Source organism: Scyliorhinus torazame, chromosome 2 (assembly GCF_047496885.1).
Source record: "Scyliorhinus torazame isolate Kashiwa2021f chromosome 2, sScyTor2.1, whole genome shotgun sequence".
In the NCBI taxonomy this organism is placed as follows: domain Eukaryota; kingdom Metazoa; phylum Chordata; class Chondrichthyes; order Carcharhiniformes; family Scyliorhinidae; genus Scyliorhinus; species Scyliorhinus torazame.
Genome location: NC_092708.1, coordinates 200,660,855 through 200,679,256, shown reverse-complemented (window position 1 = coordinate 200,679,256; position 18,402 = coordinate 200,660,855). Strand labels below are relative to the sequence as shown.

Below are 18,402 nucleotides of genomic sequence, written 5' to 3'. Positions count from 1 at the left end.
TGTTGACACCCATATCAACCGCCATGGCTGGGTGCCCGGGCCACTGAAACCACCAGCTACCCACCCCCTGGGCTGCATGCGTCGGGCTGTCTAACACTGCGCATTTTCTCTTTCCCACTCCCACCAGGAGAAGGCTGCCCATAACCACGGGAGAAAACTGAGGGGGAGCGCCGGACATGCAGGCCCCTCACCGTGGCAGAGCAGAGGACCCTGGGCATGGTCGGCGGCCCAGAGGAAAGGCAGGTCGCCGTTGGCCGCGGGCGAGCAAGTGTGACCCTGCTAAGTTGCGGTTCTCCATGCCACATGCGTCAATCCCTGCCAACACCACCCTCACCCCACACCACCCCCCACACCACCCACACCCTCGTTCTTACCCCCACCACTCGCAGTCTAATCACGCGTCTTGTCTTGTGTCTTGCAGGACCTGTTGGTGATAGGGCGGGTCCATAGGGTGTTCACTAGCCAGTGCCATCGCTTGAACCCCCCATGTGCCGACCAGCGATGAGGAGAGCAGCCCGGACAGCAATCCTCGGCAACAGACCCAAGACACCCAGGAGCTTGAGTCCGAGGATGACACAGATTTCCCGTCATAACCGTCTCCAACACCCTCCACCATCCCAGGGACACTCTCCTTGGCTGCGCACTCCTGGGACACTATCTGATGTGCACCACATACTGATCAGGACAGCAGGAGGAGGTAGGTAGGCCGACCCCCGGGTCACAGAGCCAGGGACTACATGAAGGATTATCAGCATCATCCAGTACCTGCAGGCGAATCATGTGCAGGAATAGGAGGTGGTGCCGACAATGCGTGCCATCCAGGCCAACACCGCACGGGTGGCATTTGTGATGGAGGCAATGGGGGCAAGGGTATGAATCAGCATGTCCAAGGCCTGGGGCATTCTCTGCAGGCAGTAGCCAAAGCCCAGGACAGGGTTGCCACCTCACAGGCAGCCACGTCCCAGAGCCACCTGGAAATTGCAGCTGCGCTCCTGAGCGTGGCCCAACAACAGCAGGCTATGGCTGGGAACGTCGGCGGCATTGCCCAGGCTTGTTCGACATGGCGCAGTCACAGAGGGAAATGACGCAGTCACTGGCTGATGTGACACAGACCGAGAAGGTGGTGGCACAGTCAATGGGTGATGTGGCACAGTCCCAGATGGAGATGGCCCACTCCCTGTGCTCCATGGCTGCGAGCATGCAGACCCTGGTGGAGACCAGAGCGGGTCTCTGGGACCGGCAGCGTCAGGTGGCAGGGGTGCCTTATGGGTTGGCTCCGCTCACACCCCCGTCCCATGGAGTAGCCCGGGATCCACCAGTCACCCCCGAGGGAGGGGGAGGTAATGGGGCCAGTGCCGGTGACTCTTGCGGGGCAGGTGCTGGAACACAGCAGCACCTCGGACTCCACCCCCCCCCCCCCCCCCCCCCCACCCCCCCAATCCTGTCCCTGGTGCATTTGGTGGGCTGCGGGCAGAACAGGGTGACACCATGCCACCTGGGACACCCGAGCAGCAGCCAGGTCCATCCAGGCCTGGTCGCCCCAGTAGACGCCCGCCAACGGGAATCCAGGTCACGGGGCAGGAATCACAGCAGGCCGCTTCCACTCCTGCTGTACCATCTGGAGACCCCACCTAGACGTAAAGTTCGGGCCCGTAAGGCCCGAAAGTTAGGCGTTAGGTCAGCATGGGTGCAGGACACAGTATAGCATTAGGGGTTAGGGCACGTATCTGTAAATATTTGTGCACATTAAACACCTGTTACCACTGTTACAGCCTGCCTTGGTGTTCTGTCAGATGGGTGAGAGGAGTGGGCTGGCTGGGCTGGCCAGAGAGGGGGTGAGGGAGAGGGGGGGAATGGGCGGACGTTGTGGGTGACCTGACTCGCCACCCTTCCTCACCACCGTCACCCCAGAGATCCGTGTGAGGGAATGGCCAGCTTGCATACAGGGATCACCCAGGTGACGGTGGGGAGTGCAACCGTGGGACATTCACATATGCTGCGGAGCAGAAGAGCTCACCACAGAGCAGGTGATCATCATCCTCCAGACCAGACCTGGAGTTACTGCCAACCCAGGGCCCGCACCCTGTGATGTGGCAGGTATGTACCACGGAGGACATTGCAAGCACGGGGGTGGCCGGGGAAGGGAGGAGTGGGGGTGGGATGCGGTGTCCGTGTCCCTGCATAGTTTCCCCTCCCCCAGTTGGTGAACCTGGAGGCGATCAGAGCGTATCGTGCCCGTTGGCCCTGGTGCACACATCGTGCGGCCTCCTGTGAAAAATGAAAAAAAAAGAAAACGTTTCCAGCCAAGGCCCCACGTCCTGCCCAACCTCACCATTCCCCGCAGCCTCATCATCGAATGAGGACTTGTGTTCATCCTCCTCTTCCAGCGCGATGTTATGGAGGACGCAGCAGGCCGCCACGATGCCGACGACCCTCTCAGCGTCATACTGGAGGGCGTTTACATAGAACATACAGTGCAGAAGGAGGCCATTCGGCCCATCACTCTGCACCGACCCACTTAAGCCCTCACTTCCACCCTATCCCCGTAACCCAATAACCCCTCCTCACTTTTTTTGGACAGTAAGGGCAATTTTAGCATGGCCAATACACCTAACCTGCACGTCTTAAGAATAATAATCGCTTATTGTCACAAGTAGGCTTCAATGAAGTTACTGTGAAAAACCCCTAGTCACCACATTCCGGCGCCTGTTCGGGGAGGCCGGTACGGGAATTGAACCTGCGCTGCGGGCATTCTTCTGCATTACAAGCCAGCTGTTTAGTCCACTGTGCTCAACCAGCTTTGGACTGTGGGAGGAAACCGGAGCACCCGGAGGAAACCCACGCACACACGGGGAGAACGTGCAGACTCCGCACAGACAGTGACCCAGCCGGGAATCGAACCTGGAACCCTGGCGCTGTGAAGTTAGGGTTAATGCTAACCACAGTGCTAACCACTGTGCTACCGTGCTGCCCGTCAACTGATGCAAACGCCGTTTACTGTACGTTCGTTCCGGAATGTATTGACACCGCTGTCGAGGTGACGGAGAAATGCGATTTTGCGTCAAATCAGCGCCCACCGCGATTTCGGCATCAGAACCGATTCTCCGCCCAATCGCGTTTCCTGATTTCGGTGACGGAACCGATTCTCTGCCCAATTGCCTTTCCTGGTTTCGACGTCGGCCGACGGAGACTCCCGCCGTCATATTTTGTTTTGTGCAGTGACTGCTTATGTTTTATGGTGCTAGAGATGCTAAACGAAAGGAAGTTGTTGTTCCCATATCTAGTCATTGCAGAATGTCAATTGACAAAATGAACAGACTACTGAATTATATATATAATATATATAAGCTATGTAACGGCATCAACAGAGCAAGACTTGACATTATGTAATCAGTAACATTTCCAAGTGTCAAAGCAACGATCATTTCCAACAGGAGAGAACGTAACCCTTTGGCTTTAGTTAGCATCATCCAAGTCCCCCCATTACCGACATCCTGAGGTAGTGCGGGTGGGTGAGGGGGCAGAGGGGATCAGAAATTGGACAGGACCAGCCACATAAATATTGTTGCTATGAGAGTAGGTCATATATAAGAGTGAGTAGCTCATCTCCTGACTCACCAGAGCCTCTCCATCACCTACAAAGCACAAGCCAGGAGTCTGATCGAATAACCTTCACTTGATCAGAGGGATGCAGCTACAGGAAGATTATCTGGGGCAAACCATTCCTCTTGATTGGCATCCATCCTCTGATGGAAACATGTATCTCCTCTAACATTGGTGCACTGTGGCTGCAGTGTGTACTATCTGCAGGATGCACTGCAGAAGCTCTCAAAGGCTTCATCCCCAGCACCACACAAAAACAGCCACCCGCAGCCTAGAAGGACGAGAGCAGGAGGTGTACGGGATTACCAACAGCCCCAAATGTCCCTCCAAGTCACAAACCATCCTGACCTGGACATATATTGGCCATTCCTTCATGCATGGTTACCGGGTCAAAAATCCCTGAGCGGCCATTGAAGTAGCGCTGTTGGAGCATCTTCACCACATAGAATACAGCGGTTCAAAAAGGCCCACCAGTACCTCCTCAAGGGCTTTGGGGGATGGGCAATAAATGCTGGGGTTCCTTGGTGATGCCTATATCCCAGGAGTGAATTTAGTTTGAACCAGGGTGAACAGGGAACACTATTTGGGGTAGGGATCAGGAATAACAGACACAGTGAGGATCTTTGAGTCGACTGGAAACTTCACTTTTGATTGGATTCAAAAGCAACTGAATAGCTGCAAAACCTCCTCTGATGCACACACGTCCTTTTTTCTTAATGCATGCCGCAAGTATGTAACCCTCCAAGGGAATGCAGCATAATTAAAGTCTCAATAATGCATACTGCCTTATATTATTTTCTGCAATCAATTATAAATCAGCGAATTAGCTTGATTTGCTCAGTGACAATTCAGCATAAAAATGACAGGCGCTGCTCATGTGTTGCATTGGTGGAGCCCAGGGTTGACTGACGGAGCTGGTGGCGATGGGGAGGGACCCTGAGTGCGCAGGTGCGGCACCTGGTTCAGCAGCACCAGTCAAGATGTCCACAGTCAGGCATCCCTGAGACAGAGGAAGAGAGAGAGAGAGAGAGAAAGGGAGAGGAAAGGAAGGAAATAAGGAGCCAGACGGGATCCGATGCCGCATACCCACACCTCTTTGAGTAGGGGAAGAAGGAAGCAGGCGGTGGAGGAAGGATTTCATCACCAGAGCCAGAAGGGAGACAAATATGAATCATGAATCTTCCCGGGCGCTGCTGTTTTTTGTCCCTGCTTCTCCTATGCTCCAGCCTTCAGCCTTTTGGTGCAGCGGGTATGTAAAGGGGAGGAAAGGGGATGGGAGTGGGGAAATCCCATGTGGATGGATGCATTTTGAAACATGGAATAGCCACAGTGCAATGCAGTGCAGAATGACTAATGTTGGCGGGGGGTGGGGGTGAGCTGTGTGTGCAGTAAGCGGGCTGGATGTTACACTGGGTGAGAGAGTGATAGCATTGCAGATACCCTGAGAATTGTTCAGACGCAGAGCGTGTCTGGAGAACTGTCCGTGATTTAGTTTCAAATGTAATCCCTCCACCCCCCCCCCCCCTAACCCCTACACCAATGCAGGTATTTCTATTTGAGTGTAAAGGGTTGAATTTATTGTAGATTCGAGATTGCATCATTTGAGACAAGTGAATTGGGAAAAAAGGGGAAATTTGTCCCCTTAGCAACACGGTCTCAGAATGCATTGTAAACATGAGGGGTTGCTTTTCTTTCTATCTCGCTGCGGTTCATTTTATTGCATGCAGAAAGCATTATTGTGACCCGTGCCTGTTTCATTCAGCATTTCTTTGTATCTTCGATTGCCTGACAAAAGCCAAAGTGAACACGCCTTTCTTTCCTCCCTCTTTTTTTATTTAATCTCTCCCTGCTTGTTGCGAGCAGTTCTGCAGTTGAGCGGTGCTGATGGAGAGCCACTGGCAGCGGGAACTACTGCAACACTCAACCACAGCAGCGATACGCCTCAGCAAGAGATAGCGTGGCCCCTACGCTTGATCTATTACGTCCACGATGACAATGAGAGCACTTACCACGTCCTGGACACCAAAGCCAGGGACCAGCAGAAGCACCACCAGGTAACCAGACCAGAGCCAACACCCCCCTCCCCCAAATTGCCACCCTAGTTTATGGGTGTGTTGGCACCTGCCAACCATTCCGGTATAGAATGAAAAAAACAGTGAGAAGGGGGGGTTGTACAGTACCCCAATTCAAAAGGTTATTGAGTCCTTGGCATTTGCAACATTGACCTGGTCATTTTTTAGCTAATATTGTGCTTTGCTATTTCACCCTTCACCAGAAATTCATTGATTCCAGTGTCAACTTTGCATTTTTGCACTCATGAAATTAATTTAGAAAATCCAAATACCGGTTTATTAACTGCAGTTGTAAGCAACAACTTGAGTTTCATATCTTGCCCAAAATGGAATAATGGATGAGTTATCCAGAGGCCCGGGCTAATGCTGTGTGCGCACAGGTTTAAAACTCACCACGACAACGGGTGGAATTTAAAATTCGAAATGGCTGGAATTGAAAGCTAAGTCTCAGTAATGGCAACCATGACTCTATCATCTATTGCCATGAAAACCCACCTGGTGAACTAGTGCCCTTAGGGAAGGAAATCTGCCGTCCTTACCCGGTCTGGCCTCTATGTGACCCCCAGCAATGTGGTTCGCTCTTAACTGCCCCTCTGCAATGGCCGAGAGAGTCACTCAGTTCAAAGGGCAATAAATGCAAGTGACATCCACATTCCATTAATGAATGAAAAAATAATGTAATAAAATGTTCCAAAGCCCATTTCCGAGGAGTGTTTTAAACCAACATATGGAGCTATTAGGGTGGTTGACTAAAAGCTTGGTCTCTGAGATAGTGTTTAAAGGGGAGGAGAGGTAGTGCAGCTTAGGGAGGGAATTCCAGTGTTTTAGGACACAGACAGTGGACGACATGGCCACCAATGGTGGAGTGATCCATTAGGGATGCACAAGACCAGATTGAGAGCAATGCAGTAGATCTCGGAGAGTCGTAGGGCTTGAGGAGGTCACAGAGATCGGGCGGGGTGGTGCCACGGAGGAATTTAAATACAAGCCTGAGAATGTTCAAACTCCAGAATTTGCTGGGTGAGGGGCCAGAATAAATCAGGGAGCACCGCGACGAAAGAGAGAGGCAAACTGCTTACGTGGTGTGGGCGAGACCAGTTTCAATTAATAGAAATAAACCAGATAGGGATGGTTGTTACGCTGCTAGCTGAACTTGGTGCCAAAGGGATTGGGTGAGGATAAATCAACTTCCTGCTCCGGCTTGCATTCCAGTAGCCTCCCAGGTGTGTAACTGTTCATGGCCATCAGGTGAGGGCATCACCAGGTTTGATTGTGATGGCAAGAAAGAGTTGCATTTATAAAGCGCCTTTCACGACTACTGGATGTCTCAAAGTGCTGTACAGTGAATGAAATACTTAGGCAGTGTAGTCACTTGTTGTAATGTAGAAAACCCAGCTCCAGAATGTGCAGAGTAAACTCCCACAAGCAGTAATGTGATGATGATTGGATCATTTGTTTTTTTTTAGTAATGTTGGCTGGGGGATAGATATTGTCCAGAACACCGGGAAAACATCCCTACACTTCGAATAATGCCTCAAGATCTTTCTCACTCACCCCCCCCCCCCCCCCCCAACACACACACACACAGGTTTCTGGAGTGGGATTTGATCCCACAATCTTGCGATTCAGATAAGAAGGCTACCGACTGAAGACCACTGATCTCCTAGGGGATTGCTGATGGCCTTGGAAAAAATGGCAGGGTGTCACCTTCTCAACAGGAGGAGATGACCCTGTGGAAAACAGCTGTCGTCATGCTTTGACCTGAATGCAAACTTGTCTGATTGGTTGAGGTGACCTCACTTCATCGAATCTTACAGCCCATTGTACCTGTCGCTGGCTCTTGGAGATATATCTAAGTTAATGCCACGCCTGCTCTATCCCCTTAGCGCTAACTTTCCTTTTCAAATATATATTCAATTCCCTTCAGAAAATGAACATTGAATCTGCTTCCAGCTTTTCAGACAGTACATTCCGGAGGGTGACCACCCGCTGGATTTTAAAAAATCCTCATCTCTCCTCTGGTTCTTTTACCAATTATCTTAAATCTGTGTCCTTTGGCAACTGATCCTTCAGCCCATGGGAACAGTCCCTTCCTGTTTGGTCTCTCACAATCTCTTGTGGCCCTTTGTTTAACCATTTCTGCTCACTAGTGGCCAATACTGCCCAATTCCCTTTGCACAGGGCATCTTTGAACGACGCGGCAACTCATGAAATTTCTTTTGTGTGTGCAAAAGTGAATCGGAGTAGCAAAGCAACTTTTTGTGTTCATGCTAGATTTCCGTTGAGCAAGGGTTCGAAAGGCTACAGAATCAAGGTGTGGAGATGGGGAGTTTAGTTGCAGATAATCTAATTGAATGGTAGGACAGACTCCAGGGGCTGAATAATCTCCTTTGGTTCCTAAAAGCCATTGCCTTTTACATCAGGAAGGTTGGCAAGCTGTGATGACAACCTTCAACTTTGTTCATCACAGCAGTAGCGCATTATGCTTTCTATCATATCTGCAATAGCAGCATCGAAGGTTTACTGCAATATTCCAGTAGTGTATTGTAAAGGATATTACAGAATTGTAATTCTTATAATTCTAAGAAATATTATTTTAGAAATATATCACGTAAGTTAGTTATGGTAATGGCCGATTGTCATTTATTTATGGGAACATGTGTGATTCAAAGCTCTTAATTTCAAATATGTGCAACTTCCATCCAATTCCATTGCGGTGTAAACTGCTTCCTACTTATTCCCGTTGTGTCAACGGACTGAAACCTGTTCCATTTTCTGGCCGTCGTAATGTAATCCCAGTGGGTCACATCAGTTCCCCTTTACTCCCAAATGTATCCAGTCCCAAAGGTCCAAGCCAAGCCTTTTCCCGCGTTGTACCGAATAAAACCAAACCTCGGGTATTCCCAATGAGCAAAAGGCAATGGGCCAATCCACTTCCCCATTCAAACAGCTGCTGGAAGATTCAACAGTCATTGACTATTAGGACTGGGCTGGCCCCAGTCGAGTGATCCTCTTGTAGAGTGACGTTCCTCGGAGGTGCTGATCAGGAGGAAATCCTGGGCTATTTTTTCCACTCAAGAATGGGCTTCCCAGGGTTGAGGAGAAAGTCATGTGTTTCCGCTCCCATTTGAAATGCTAGGGCAGCAGAGGCTCCAGGCAGGAAATTGTCTCCCAAGCATCCGGTTTCCAGTTGCTGTGGACGATTCCGTAATGTCATGTGCCCCACTCCACGGCACTGTTTCCCTTTCCTGCGATATTTGAAAATTACTTCCAGCCTCTGACCAGGAATACAGAAACCTCAATCCACCAAAGCAAAATCCTGATGAAGGATAAACAGATTTGTAATCACTTCAACGTTGTATAGAATCTTTGCAGCATGGAAGAAGACCACTCGGCCCATTGCCCTTGTGTTGGCTCTTTGAAAGTCTCCCCTACTCTTTCCTTATGATCATGCAAATTTTTCCATTTTTGAAATAGAAATTCAATTCCCTTTTGAAAATTCGTAGTGAATCTGCTTCCACTGTCTTTTTAGACATTCCTCATCAGAACAACTTGCAACGTTAAAAAAATGTTTTCCGAATGTTCGTCGCTCTTGTCCTTAAGTCAAATACTTTCAATCTGTACCCTCTGGTTCTCAGCACTCCTGCCATTGAAAGTAGTTTATTTTGAATTGCTCCATTAAAACTTATCCTAATTTTGAATACCTGTACCCAGCCTCTTCGTTACCTCCTCTACTCTAAGGAGAACAGCCTCAACATTCTTTCCTTGTAACTGAATTCCCTCATCCTGGTACCAATTCTAGTCAGAGTTATTTACAACACAGAAGGAGGTAATTCGGCCCATCGAGTCCGTGCCGGCTCTCTGTAAAACAACCCGGTCAGTCACCCCCCACCTCACTCTGTCCCCGTCCCAGCAAGTTTAGTTCCCTTGTGGGCCCATCCAACTTCCTTTAGAAATCATTCATCGCCTCTGCTTCTACCCTCCATGTCCGCTGTGGGCAGCAAGATCTTTCTCTAGGAGTTCTTCCTTTCAGACCCCCCATCATATCTCTTACCCAAACCCATAAACCTGTGCCCCTGGTCCTTACCATGAGATAATAGGCACATCTTTGCTTTGTCTACCTTATCAAAACCTGTTGCGACCTTACACAGCTCTGTCAAGTCTCCCCTCAGGTTCCTGTGCTCATAGCTGGAGCCATCCTGGTAAATCTCCTCTGTGCCCCCTCCAAGCGCTTGATGTCCCTCCAAATACATAGCCATAATCGAATATAACACTCCATCTGGCATTTAACCAATGATCTATAAAGGTTCAGCAGACTTAACAGAGCCACACTATACTGCTGGCGGCCTATGAGCCAGGAGACAAACAGACTTGGTTCCCACAACCATGTTGAGCTTGCTAATCTTACTAAAGTCAGGGTGCGAGATTGCTGCAGTTCACCTCAGCTCTACCTCTTTACCTTGGTTTAGGGAGGAAGATTGTGGACTGCTGGGAAGTGCAGCCGCTGAACTGACTTAGTTGCTGCAGTACCCACAGCTGAAATAAAGTGCTCGCACTTGGCCTCCGGGCTCACTCTTAGACAAAATCCCAGTCTAGGATGGTTTCTGGGGAGCTGTCGTACAACCTGTGAGCTCGTGATTTCAAACAGGGAGGGAAAAACTGGGAGGAGCATAAGATTTGTTCCCTGTGGCCTGGATTTTGTGCCTGTCGGACATCCACATTCAGCAGGGCTGGAAGCGAAATGCTCCCCTGGCTGCGGATGAGCACCAGAAAACAATTTCATGCTTTCCAATTCATTGGCAAACAGTGTGAAACATATGCTGAGAAAGGCTGCGTTCTGCCAGGGAGAGCGGGAGTGGGCGGACGCCAGTAAGAAGGAAGGTGTTGGGCTCCCTCGTGGCAGACAGCTGTCTCAGGGAGCTGTAGACGTGTACGGATTAAAGGATAAAATGCAGCAAACGGTGTGCATACAGCTTAGTCAAATACCTGACAGCAGTATTCAGTCCACAGATATTTTTTTAAAAATTATTAAATTGCATCCCAGACATCTCCTCCCGCCCTGGACCGAGGTTAAAGTGAAAATGTAAAGGCCGATTGACCAGCCCGCCACCTGTAAAAGTGGACGGGCCTTGTAAAATCGATTTTATTTGACTCATGGTTCATGGGCTTGATTGTCAGCGGGTACACGCCTGACTCCCGAGCGTGTCCACTGGCCGATGTGAGTGCGCGATGGTGTCGGGATGCACGGCCGATGATTTCTTGCTTGGTTTCACGTGCTGTCAGGCCGGGCGAGCACCCAATCAAACTACTTTTAGAACAAATTACTGAATAATTGTAGCATGAATAGCGATATAAAGATTTGCAGTTGCGAATTGGCACAATTGTACCAATTTTGGGTTTCAGCCTCAATTTCCTGACTGGCGCGCAGAAGGATTTCAGGGTCAGAAGCCATAAAATGAACCATGTTCAGTCAAGGGACGGGAAGGAGAAAGTGTGTGGGGTGGGGGGGGGGGGGGCGTTCCATTGGAAGACTTCTTTTAACATAAGCCCCCCCCACCCACATGCAGCCCTCCCCCATCCCCAGCCTCTTCTCCAACACTCCCATCATCCTCTGCACACACCCCTGGGTCACAAGTCCCCTCCCTGCCCTGAGTCTCTCATTAAAGTGCCCAACAACCCCACACTCTCAGCACTTAGGTCCCGGGAACTGTTTTCAGTCCCAGTCCTGCCCAGTGCAACCTCTGGCGAGGCAGGGATTGGCCAGAAGCACCTTCTGGGGTGGCGCGACCCCAGCCCCGGGTCACTATCCGTGTGGAGTTTGCACATTCTCCCTGTGTCTGCGTGGGTTTCACCCCCACAACCCAAAGATGTACAGGATAGGTGGAGTGGCCCTCCTAAATTGGCCCTTAATTGGAAAAAGAATTGGGCACTTTAAATTTAAAAATGAATGCACCTTCCTTGGCCATCAGGTCCTGGGGCTCAAACCCAGAGCTCCTGGCTCAGTGGCAGGAAAGCTACCTACTGTGCCACAAAAACTCCTTCCTGACAGCCCTACATTACAATGGCATCAATCCTTCAAAAGTGGCTTTGCGATGTCTTGAGGCCATACAAACTGCTACATAAATTCAATTTCTTTTTATCTAATTATTCCCTTCGTTGATTCCTATGGATCTGCTTTCACAGGCCAACCAAGCTCTTTTATTTCACTGGGGGTGGGAAGGGATTAAGTAAACTGTCAGTGTGCTAGGGAGGTGATAAACTGTACAGTGAGCTGTGAGACTGCAGCTTGACTGGTGTTGCAGGCAGCAAACTCTCTTCGCTGCTGTGCAAAAGGCCTCCTTCTAACATCAGCCCCCCCCCCCCCCCCCCCCCCCCCCCTCCCCCCAATCCCTGCAGGTCTTTCCCTGCAGTCTCTTCACCAACACACCCCCTGTCCACCCAGCATCCTATGCTCACACCCCGGCCCTCACCTCCACTCCCTGCCCTGAGGATGCTGATTTAGACTCTGCTGAAGAGTCACTCTAAAATGACTTCCACCCTGGCCCTAAGTTGACATAACCAATCAAAACAGCAGGCCAGAAGTACGGCCCTTGAGGATGATGTAATTGGAGTGAATCATTCTTTTTTTTAATAAAGAGTACCCAATTCTTTTTTTCCAATTAAGGGGCAATTTAGTGTGGCCAAGTCACCTACCCTTGCACATCTTTTTGGGTTGTGGGGGTGAGATCCACGCAAACACGGGGAGAATGTGTAAACTCCACATGGACAGTGACCCGGGACGGGATCAAACCCGGGTCCTCAATGCCATGAGGCAGCAGTGCTAACCACTGCACCACCATGCTGTACAAAAGCAGTCTTAATTAAAATAAAAAATTCCAATTGAGGGGCAATTCGCGTGGCCAATCCACCTACCCTGCACATCTTTGGATTGTGCAGGTGAGACCCAAGCAGCCACAGGGAGAATGTGCAAACGCCACAGAGACAGTGACCCGGGGCCGAGATCGAACTCGGGGCCTCAGTGCTAACCACTGCTCCACTGTGCCGCCCTCAGAGTGAAGCATTCTGATGTCACACCAGGAAGAGTTCCGTTTCTGACCTTTTGCCAGGCAGCCATTTTGAAGCAGAAACCTACGTACGTACAGGGTGACAGAGGGCCGGTGGGAGTGATTCAGGTATCTCCTGCTACAGCATAATTAGAACATCGCAGGTAAATAAATTCCCATTTATTGGATTTTCATTCCAACAGAAGAGGGTAAGTGGCTCATGTGAGTGCAAAAATAGAATTTCATCTGGCCTTTAGCTTTGCGTTCAATGGACAGCTGACATTCAAAGGCCAAATACATCCAAATTGCACACTCCCTTAATGGGGGTGGGACTGTTCAGATGGTAGTCGTACTTTTAGCTGTAAGATACCACAAGCAAATTTTGTAGATGTACGCAGCAAGTGCTCTGTGAGGCGGCAACGGTAGCACAGTGGTTAGCATTGTCGCTTCACAGCTCCAGGGTCCCAGGTTCGATTCCCGGCTTGGGTCACTGTCTGTGCGGAGTCTGCACGTTCTCCCCGTGTCTGCGTGGGTTTTCTCCGGGTGCTCCGGTTTCCTCCCACAGTCCAAAGATGGGCAGGTTAGGTGGATTGGCCATGATAAATTGCCCTTAGTGTCCAAAATTGCCCTTAGTGTTGGGTAAGGTTACTGGGTTATGGGGATAGGGTGGAGGTGTTGACCTTGGATAGGGTGTTCTTTCCAAGAGCCGGTGCAGACTCGATGGGCCGAATGTCCTCCTTCTGCACTGTAAATCCTATGATAATCTATGATTAAATGATAATCATGTTATAACAGGCGATATCTGAATAATCATATGCATAATTGATTTCCCAGTTATAGGACTTCAGTTTCATACTGAACCCAAAGTGTAGAACGTACACTCACAAAAGCTATCTTTTGTGAGGGCCACGAAGAATCCAGCACGAGTTGTAGAATAGAAAGAAATAACATTTATTTACAATAACATATATATATCTTTACAACAGCAGCAGTAACTCCCTTGCTGCTCACTCCTCTCTAGCTGGTTCCATAGTGGCCAGCTCTATTTATGCAGGGAATCTGCTAATGATTTCTCCGCCCCCCTCATTGGATTGCCATTAGTCCCTAGCCAGTGGTAAGCAGGCAGGTTATAACACTATCCAAAGTCCAAAGATGTGCAGATTAGGCAGATTGGTCATGCTAAATTGCTCTTTAGCATCAAAAGGTTAGGTGGGATTGTGGGAGAGTGGGCCTAGGTAGAGTACTCAATTGAAGAGTCAGTGCAGACCCGATAGACTGAATGGCCTCCTTCTGCACTGCAGTGATTCTATCCCTGACCTAAGAGAAATTGATGCGCTGTATTCTAGTCGTTTAAAGTCTGTTATCTCACTTCAAAAGATTCAAGATCTTGAGGGTGGATGGGGAGAGGATGTTTCCTCTTGTGGGAGAATCGAGAAAATAATGGGTCGCTCATTTAAAACAGCGATGAGGTGAAATTTTATTGTTTGGAGGGTCGTGAGTCCCAGGAACTCTCTTCCTCAATAAGTGGTGGAAGCAGAGTCTTTGTGTATTTTTAAGGCAGAGATGGATATATTCTTGATGAGCAAGGGGGTGATAGGGGTATTGGGGGTAGGCGGGATGCAGATTTGAGGTTATTATCAGATCAGCCATGACCTTATTAAGTGTCGGAGCAGGTTCGAGGGGCTGAAGGGCCTACTCCCGCTCTTTGTTCATAAATTCCTATGTGCGTAAACCTATCTCAAAGTCTCTCGCTGCCAGGTTATTGGTCTGTTTGAACAGGTTCAATCCCGTGGCAGCAATGTCGTCTGTGGGGTGTTCACTCTGGTGGATGTGAGGAAAATAAAAGGCAGTTTTAAGGGATTTATATTTGTATTGGTAAACATTAAAAATAAGGTATAGCTTTAAGTGGGTTTAATTTAATGGATTCATATTTGTGTGTTGGCATTTTTGCCTGGAGATGAGGGAGGGGGCTCATGTGAGAATTACCTGTGCACACTGTCGGTTGATTGGTGGACCGTACGGATGGGCATTTTTCCTGTCTGGAGATGTTGCCACACATTCCAAGGTGCCTCAAGAGGCTAATAGATAAAGAGTAACACCAAGTCAAAGGAGAAGACATTGGTACAGATTGCCATATGTTTGGTCATAGTTCAGCTTTAAGAAAAGGCTCAAGGAGGAGATGGAGGCCGAGAGGTTTAGGTTGGGAGTTCCGGAGCTGAAGGCCTAGACAAATGAGGGCAGCCAAGAATTGGGTGAAGGGACTGGGAAGGAAGTACTTCCCAAACCTTTTCCCCATTTTAGCACTGGCAAATTTGCTGGCCTCCGAGAGAGTGGGGGAGGTAGGTCGGAGATTTGGAGAGTTGGGGGAGAGCACTGGTAGATTGGTGGTGGGGGGGGGGGGGGGGGGGGGAGGGGTTAGAGCTGTGAGGCCCGTGGGTGGGTGGGGGGGGGGTCAGGGGGAATTGGAGAGCAGACAGCAATACACCCTCCATACACCTCACCATTTAACAGGCTCTGTGGGATACCATGATTAGGGCTTGGAGCCCATTTCATTAGGCCATACTCACTGAAACTTGGCAAGGAAACAGACACCTGCACACACATCATAGGGCTTTCGAGCCGATACCAGGGCCGACTCATATTACAGTCCCAGCAGATGTTATAACTGGACGGGAAGGATCCCAGAATGGAACCCTGGCTGAAAAGACTGTAACTTTTACTTTTTGTTATAAAGGTGGAGGAACAGAGTCACAGGACTGCTAATTAGTTTTAAGATCAAGAAAAATCATTTATTAAACATGAAAAAGACTCCTTTAATTTCCATTTTATTTTTAAAATTATACACAGGTTTTGAGATTAACACAGATTACAAAGTACATCTTAAACTACAATGGTCTCATTAACACGGCAAGTCCCTTTTAAGCACACAAGATGACTGTGGCCAAATACATACTCTGCTCTGAACCCAAGTTAGTGTCTGTGGATTTCTCCTTAGAATCCCCCAGATGATTATCACATGGGAGTTTCCAAACTCCCCGCCCCCCAAAAAAACACTCTTTAAAATCTTCTGTCATAATAATGCTTTCACTTTAGTGGTTTGTATTACAAAATCCAGACATGTTTTATAAATGACTCTTTTTTAAACAGAGCTCTCGCTCCACTTTTAACTGGGAATCCAGTCCACGATTTACACCAACCCCGTTAGGATTTTTTTGTCTTGACTGCTTAACAAACCTTCACAATTGCTTTAACTCCCGATTCCCAGACTGTAGTAAATGGCATCACTTTTAGTTTAAATTTGAAGTCTGGTTTTCCACTTTAACTCTGGTTACTGCAATTGTCTCTTTAACTCAGAATACTTTGTTTACTCTTCCTTGAATTCTTCTGAACAATACCTTGGTCTCTGTTCTCTAACTCCAGTCATCTTAGACATTCTTTCTGTCCCAATTCTCTAGTTATCCGGATTGTATCTTGTTCCTGAGGAAGTTTGCACCTTTGGAATTCCTTTATCTGTCCAACTTCTCCCGGCAGAGTTGAGAGCTGTTCACTCCCCAGTGTCATGTCTCCCATTTCCCTTGCTTCCAGTTAAAACTAAGAACAAGGAAAGTCCTTCCCTTTGGAAAGTGTCTCTTGTTGCTAAGCAATGACTTATTTATATTAATCTTTACGTCGTAACTCTCTCTAAGCACAATAGAATCACAGTTTGAATTGAAACCAACCCCCACACGTACAAACACTTTTGCCCATCATGAATCTAACTATAGGTTTTACCCTTCCAGGCACAGAGACATTAAATTAAACCCACTTATAGTTATACCTTATTTCTAATGTTTACCAATACAAATATAAATCCCTTAAAACTACCTTTTATTTTCCTAACATCCACCAGAGTGAACACCCCACAGGCGCCATTGCTGCCTCGGAGGAGAGGGAGCTCAAGACCCTAATTGCTCGATGCATGCCCCCACTAGGGGCTGCGACCCGCAGTTTGGGAACTCCTGTGCTGAAGGACAGAATTAGAGTGGTGCAGAGATGTTGAAAAGTCATAAGGCTGGATGAGGTTATAGAGGTAGAGAGGTCTGAGGCCATGGAATGTGAGGATAAGGATGTTAGGTTTGAGCCTTAGACAAAGGGTTATAACAGCAGGCGAACCGAGCTGGGGACAAACCAGCCAAATTACAGAGCGAGACATTGCAGGTGTGGCTTTTTTTAAAGCATATTTCGAAGCCATGTTGTTTTTTTACCTTCTGGGGAATAATGGAGGGAAGTGGCAGAAGGATCCCTGAGCTGATTGTCAACCCGTTGCTCCACATTATGAACACACATCCTGTGGCCGTCGGACTCGAAGCCGGAGCTACTGGTCCACATGTTCTCAAATTCTTCCAATTCATTAAAACACTTTCCCCTTTTCCTCAAATGTCGCCACTTTTAAAAAAATTATTTTAATTTTGTTTTGCGTATTATTTCAGTTTTGATTTTGAACTAATTCATTTTGAAAATCTGGAATTGCTGTTTTCATAAATAAAATAGATTGTGTTTCACCTTAGATTGGGGAAGGACAGCTTGTGTGCGCCGTAGTAAACACAATGAACACTTAATTTATTCAAAGCAAAACCATTTCCGTCGAAGTGTTGTATTTGACCTTACTCAGCCGTACCGATCCAAACTGCAGAAACTTCACTGTCTCAAAACGTTCCAGGTTACCAAAGTTATCAGGAGAAAGCAACTCAAGGCTTACAATTTCTACCCCTTAATCAGTGTATAAACCTTATGTAAGCCTGAGGAAGAGGAAATGGCTGAGGCTTTGATTCAGGGAGAATCTGGGTGACTATGGGGTTTGGGAGAGACACATTGATTGTGGGGCCAAGGGAGCTGCTAACAGATCTTGTGGCTAAGGGACATATTGATGAACGCATGGTGCTTTTAGGAAGCATTGATTCCAGAGATCATGAGAACCACCGACTGTGGGCTGAAGGAGACACTGATTGTCAGAGGCAGATGTGGGAGACATAGGGTGCTATTCTCTAATAATGGGGCTATGTCCCCACGCCGGCGTGAAAACTGGTGCCAACGACTCCGTCGTCAACAGCCCCTGAGAGTGAGGAATTCTCAACTTTCTAGGGGGCTAGGTTGCCACCAGAGTTGCCCCTGCAGCTCCAGCCGGCATGGAACGGCCCGCGTGAGTCCGCGCATGCGCAGAACAGCCAGCCTATTTTCGCGCATGCGCAGAACGACCGCTGTATTTTTGCACATGCGCGGAATGGCTGGCGTGATTCGGCGCATGCCGGCCCCTGGGAAATATGGCGGAGCGCTACAGGGGCCCGGCGCGGAGTAAAGTAGGCCTCCACGGAACCAGCCCACCGATTGGTAGTCCCCGATCGCGGGCCACCGTGGAGGCCCCCCCACGGGGTCAGATCCCCCCGCCCACCCTCCAGGATGGCCCCCGCACACTCACCTTCCAGGTCCCGTCGTGTGGGAGATGAGTAATCCACGCCGGCAGGACTCGGCCAAACTCGTCGGCCACTCGCCCTATCGGGGCCCGGAGAATCGCCGGTGGGGCCACTGTCAACGGGCCCCGACTGGCGTGGCGGCAATCCCACAGGCGCCCGAAAAACAAGGGCGGAGAATGGGAAGCCGGCGTCGGGGCGGCGCCCCCTCGGGGATTCCAGCCATAGATTGTGGGA

The 18,402-nt window shown here is 49.1% G+C and overlaps 1 protein-coding gene across 4 annotated transcripts in view; it reads left to right on the top strand.

Moving 5' to 3' along the window:
• The first annotated feature begins 4,539 nt into the window (after positions 1 to 4,539).
• LOC140395135 (disintegrin and metalloproteinase domain-containing protein 23-like) overlaps positions 4,540 to 18,402 on the top strand; it is a 256,264-nt gene continuing 242,401 nt past the window's right edge. For 2 of the 4 annotated variants that reach the window (XM_072482631.1, XM_072482614.1), the window contains exons 1-2: positions 4,540 to 4,852; positions 5,467 to 5,657. In XM_072482631.1, the coding sequence (XP_072338732.1) occupies positions 4,777 to 4,852; positions 5,467 to 5,657 (267 nt within the window). In that variant the 5' untranslated portion in view covers positions 4,540 to 4,776. The remainder of the gene's footprint in view (positions 4,853 to 5,466; positions 5,658 to 18,402) is intronic. The other 2 variants (XM_072482622.1, XM_072482605.1) reach the window with 1 other exon arrangement.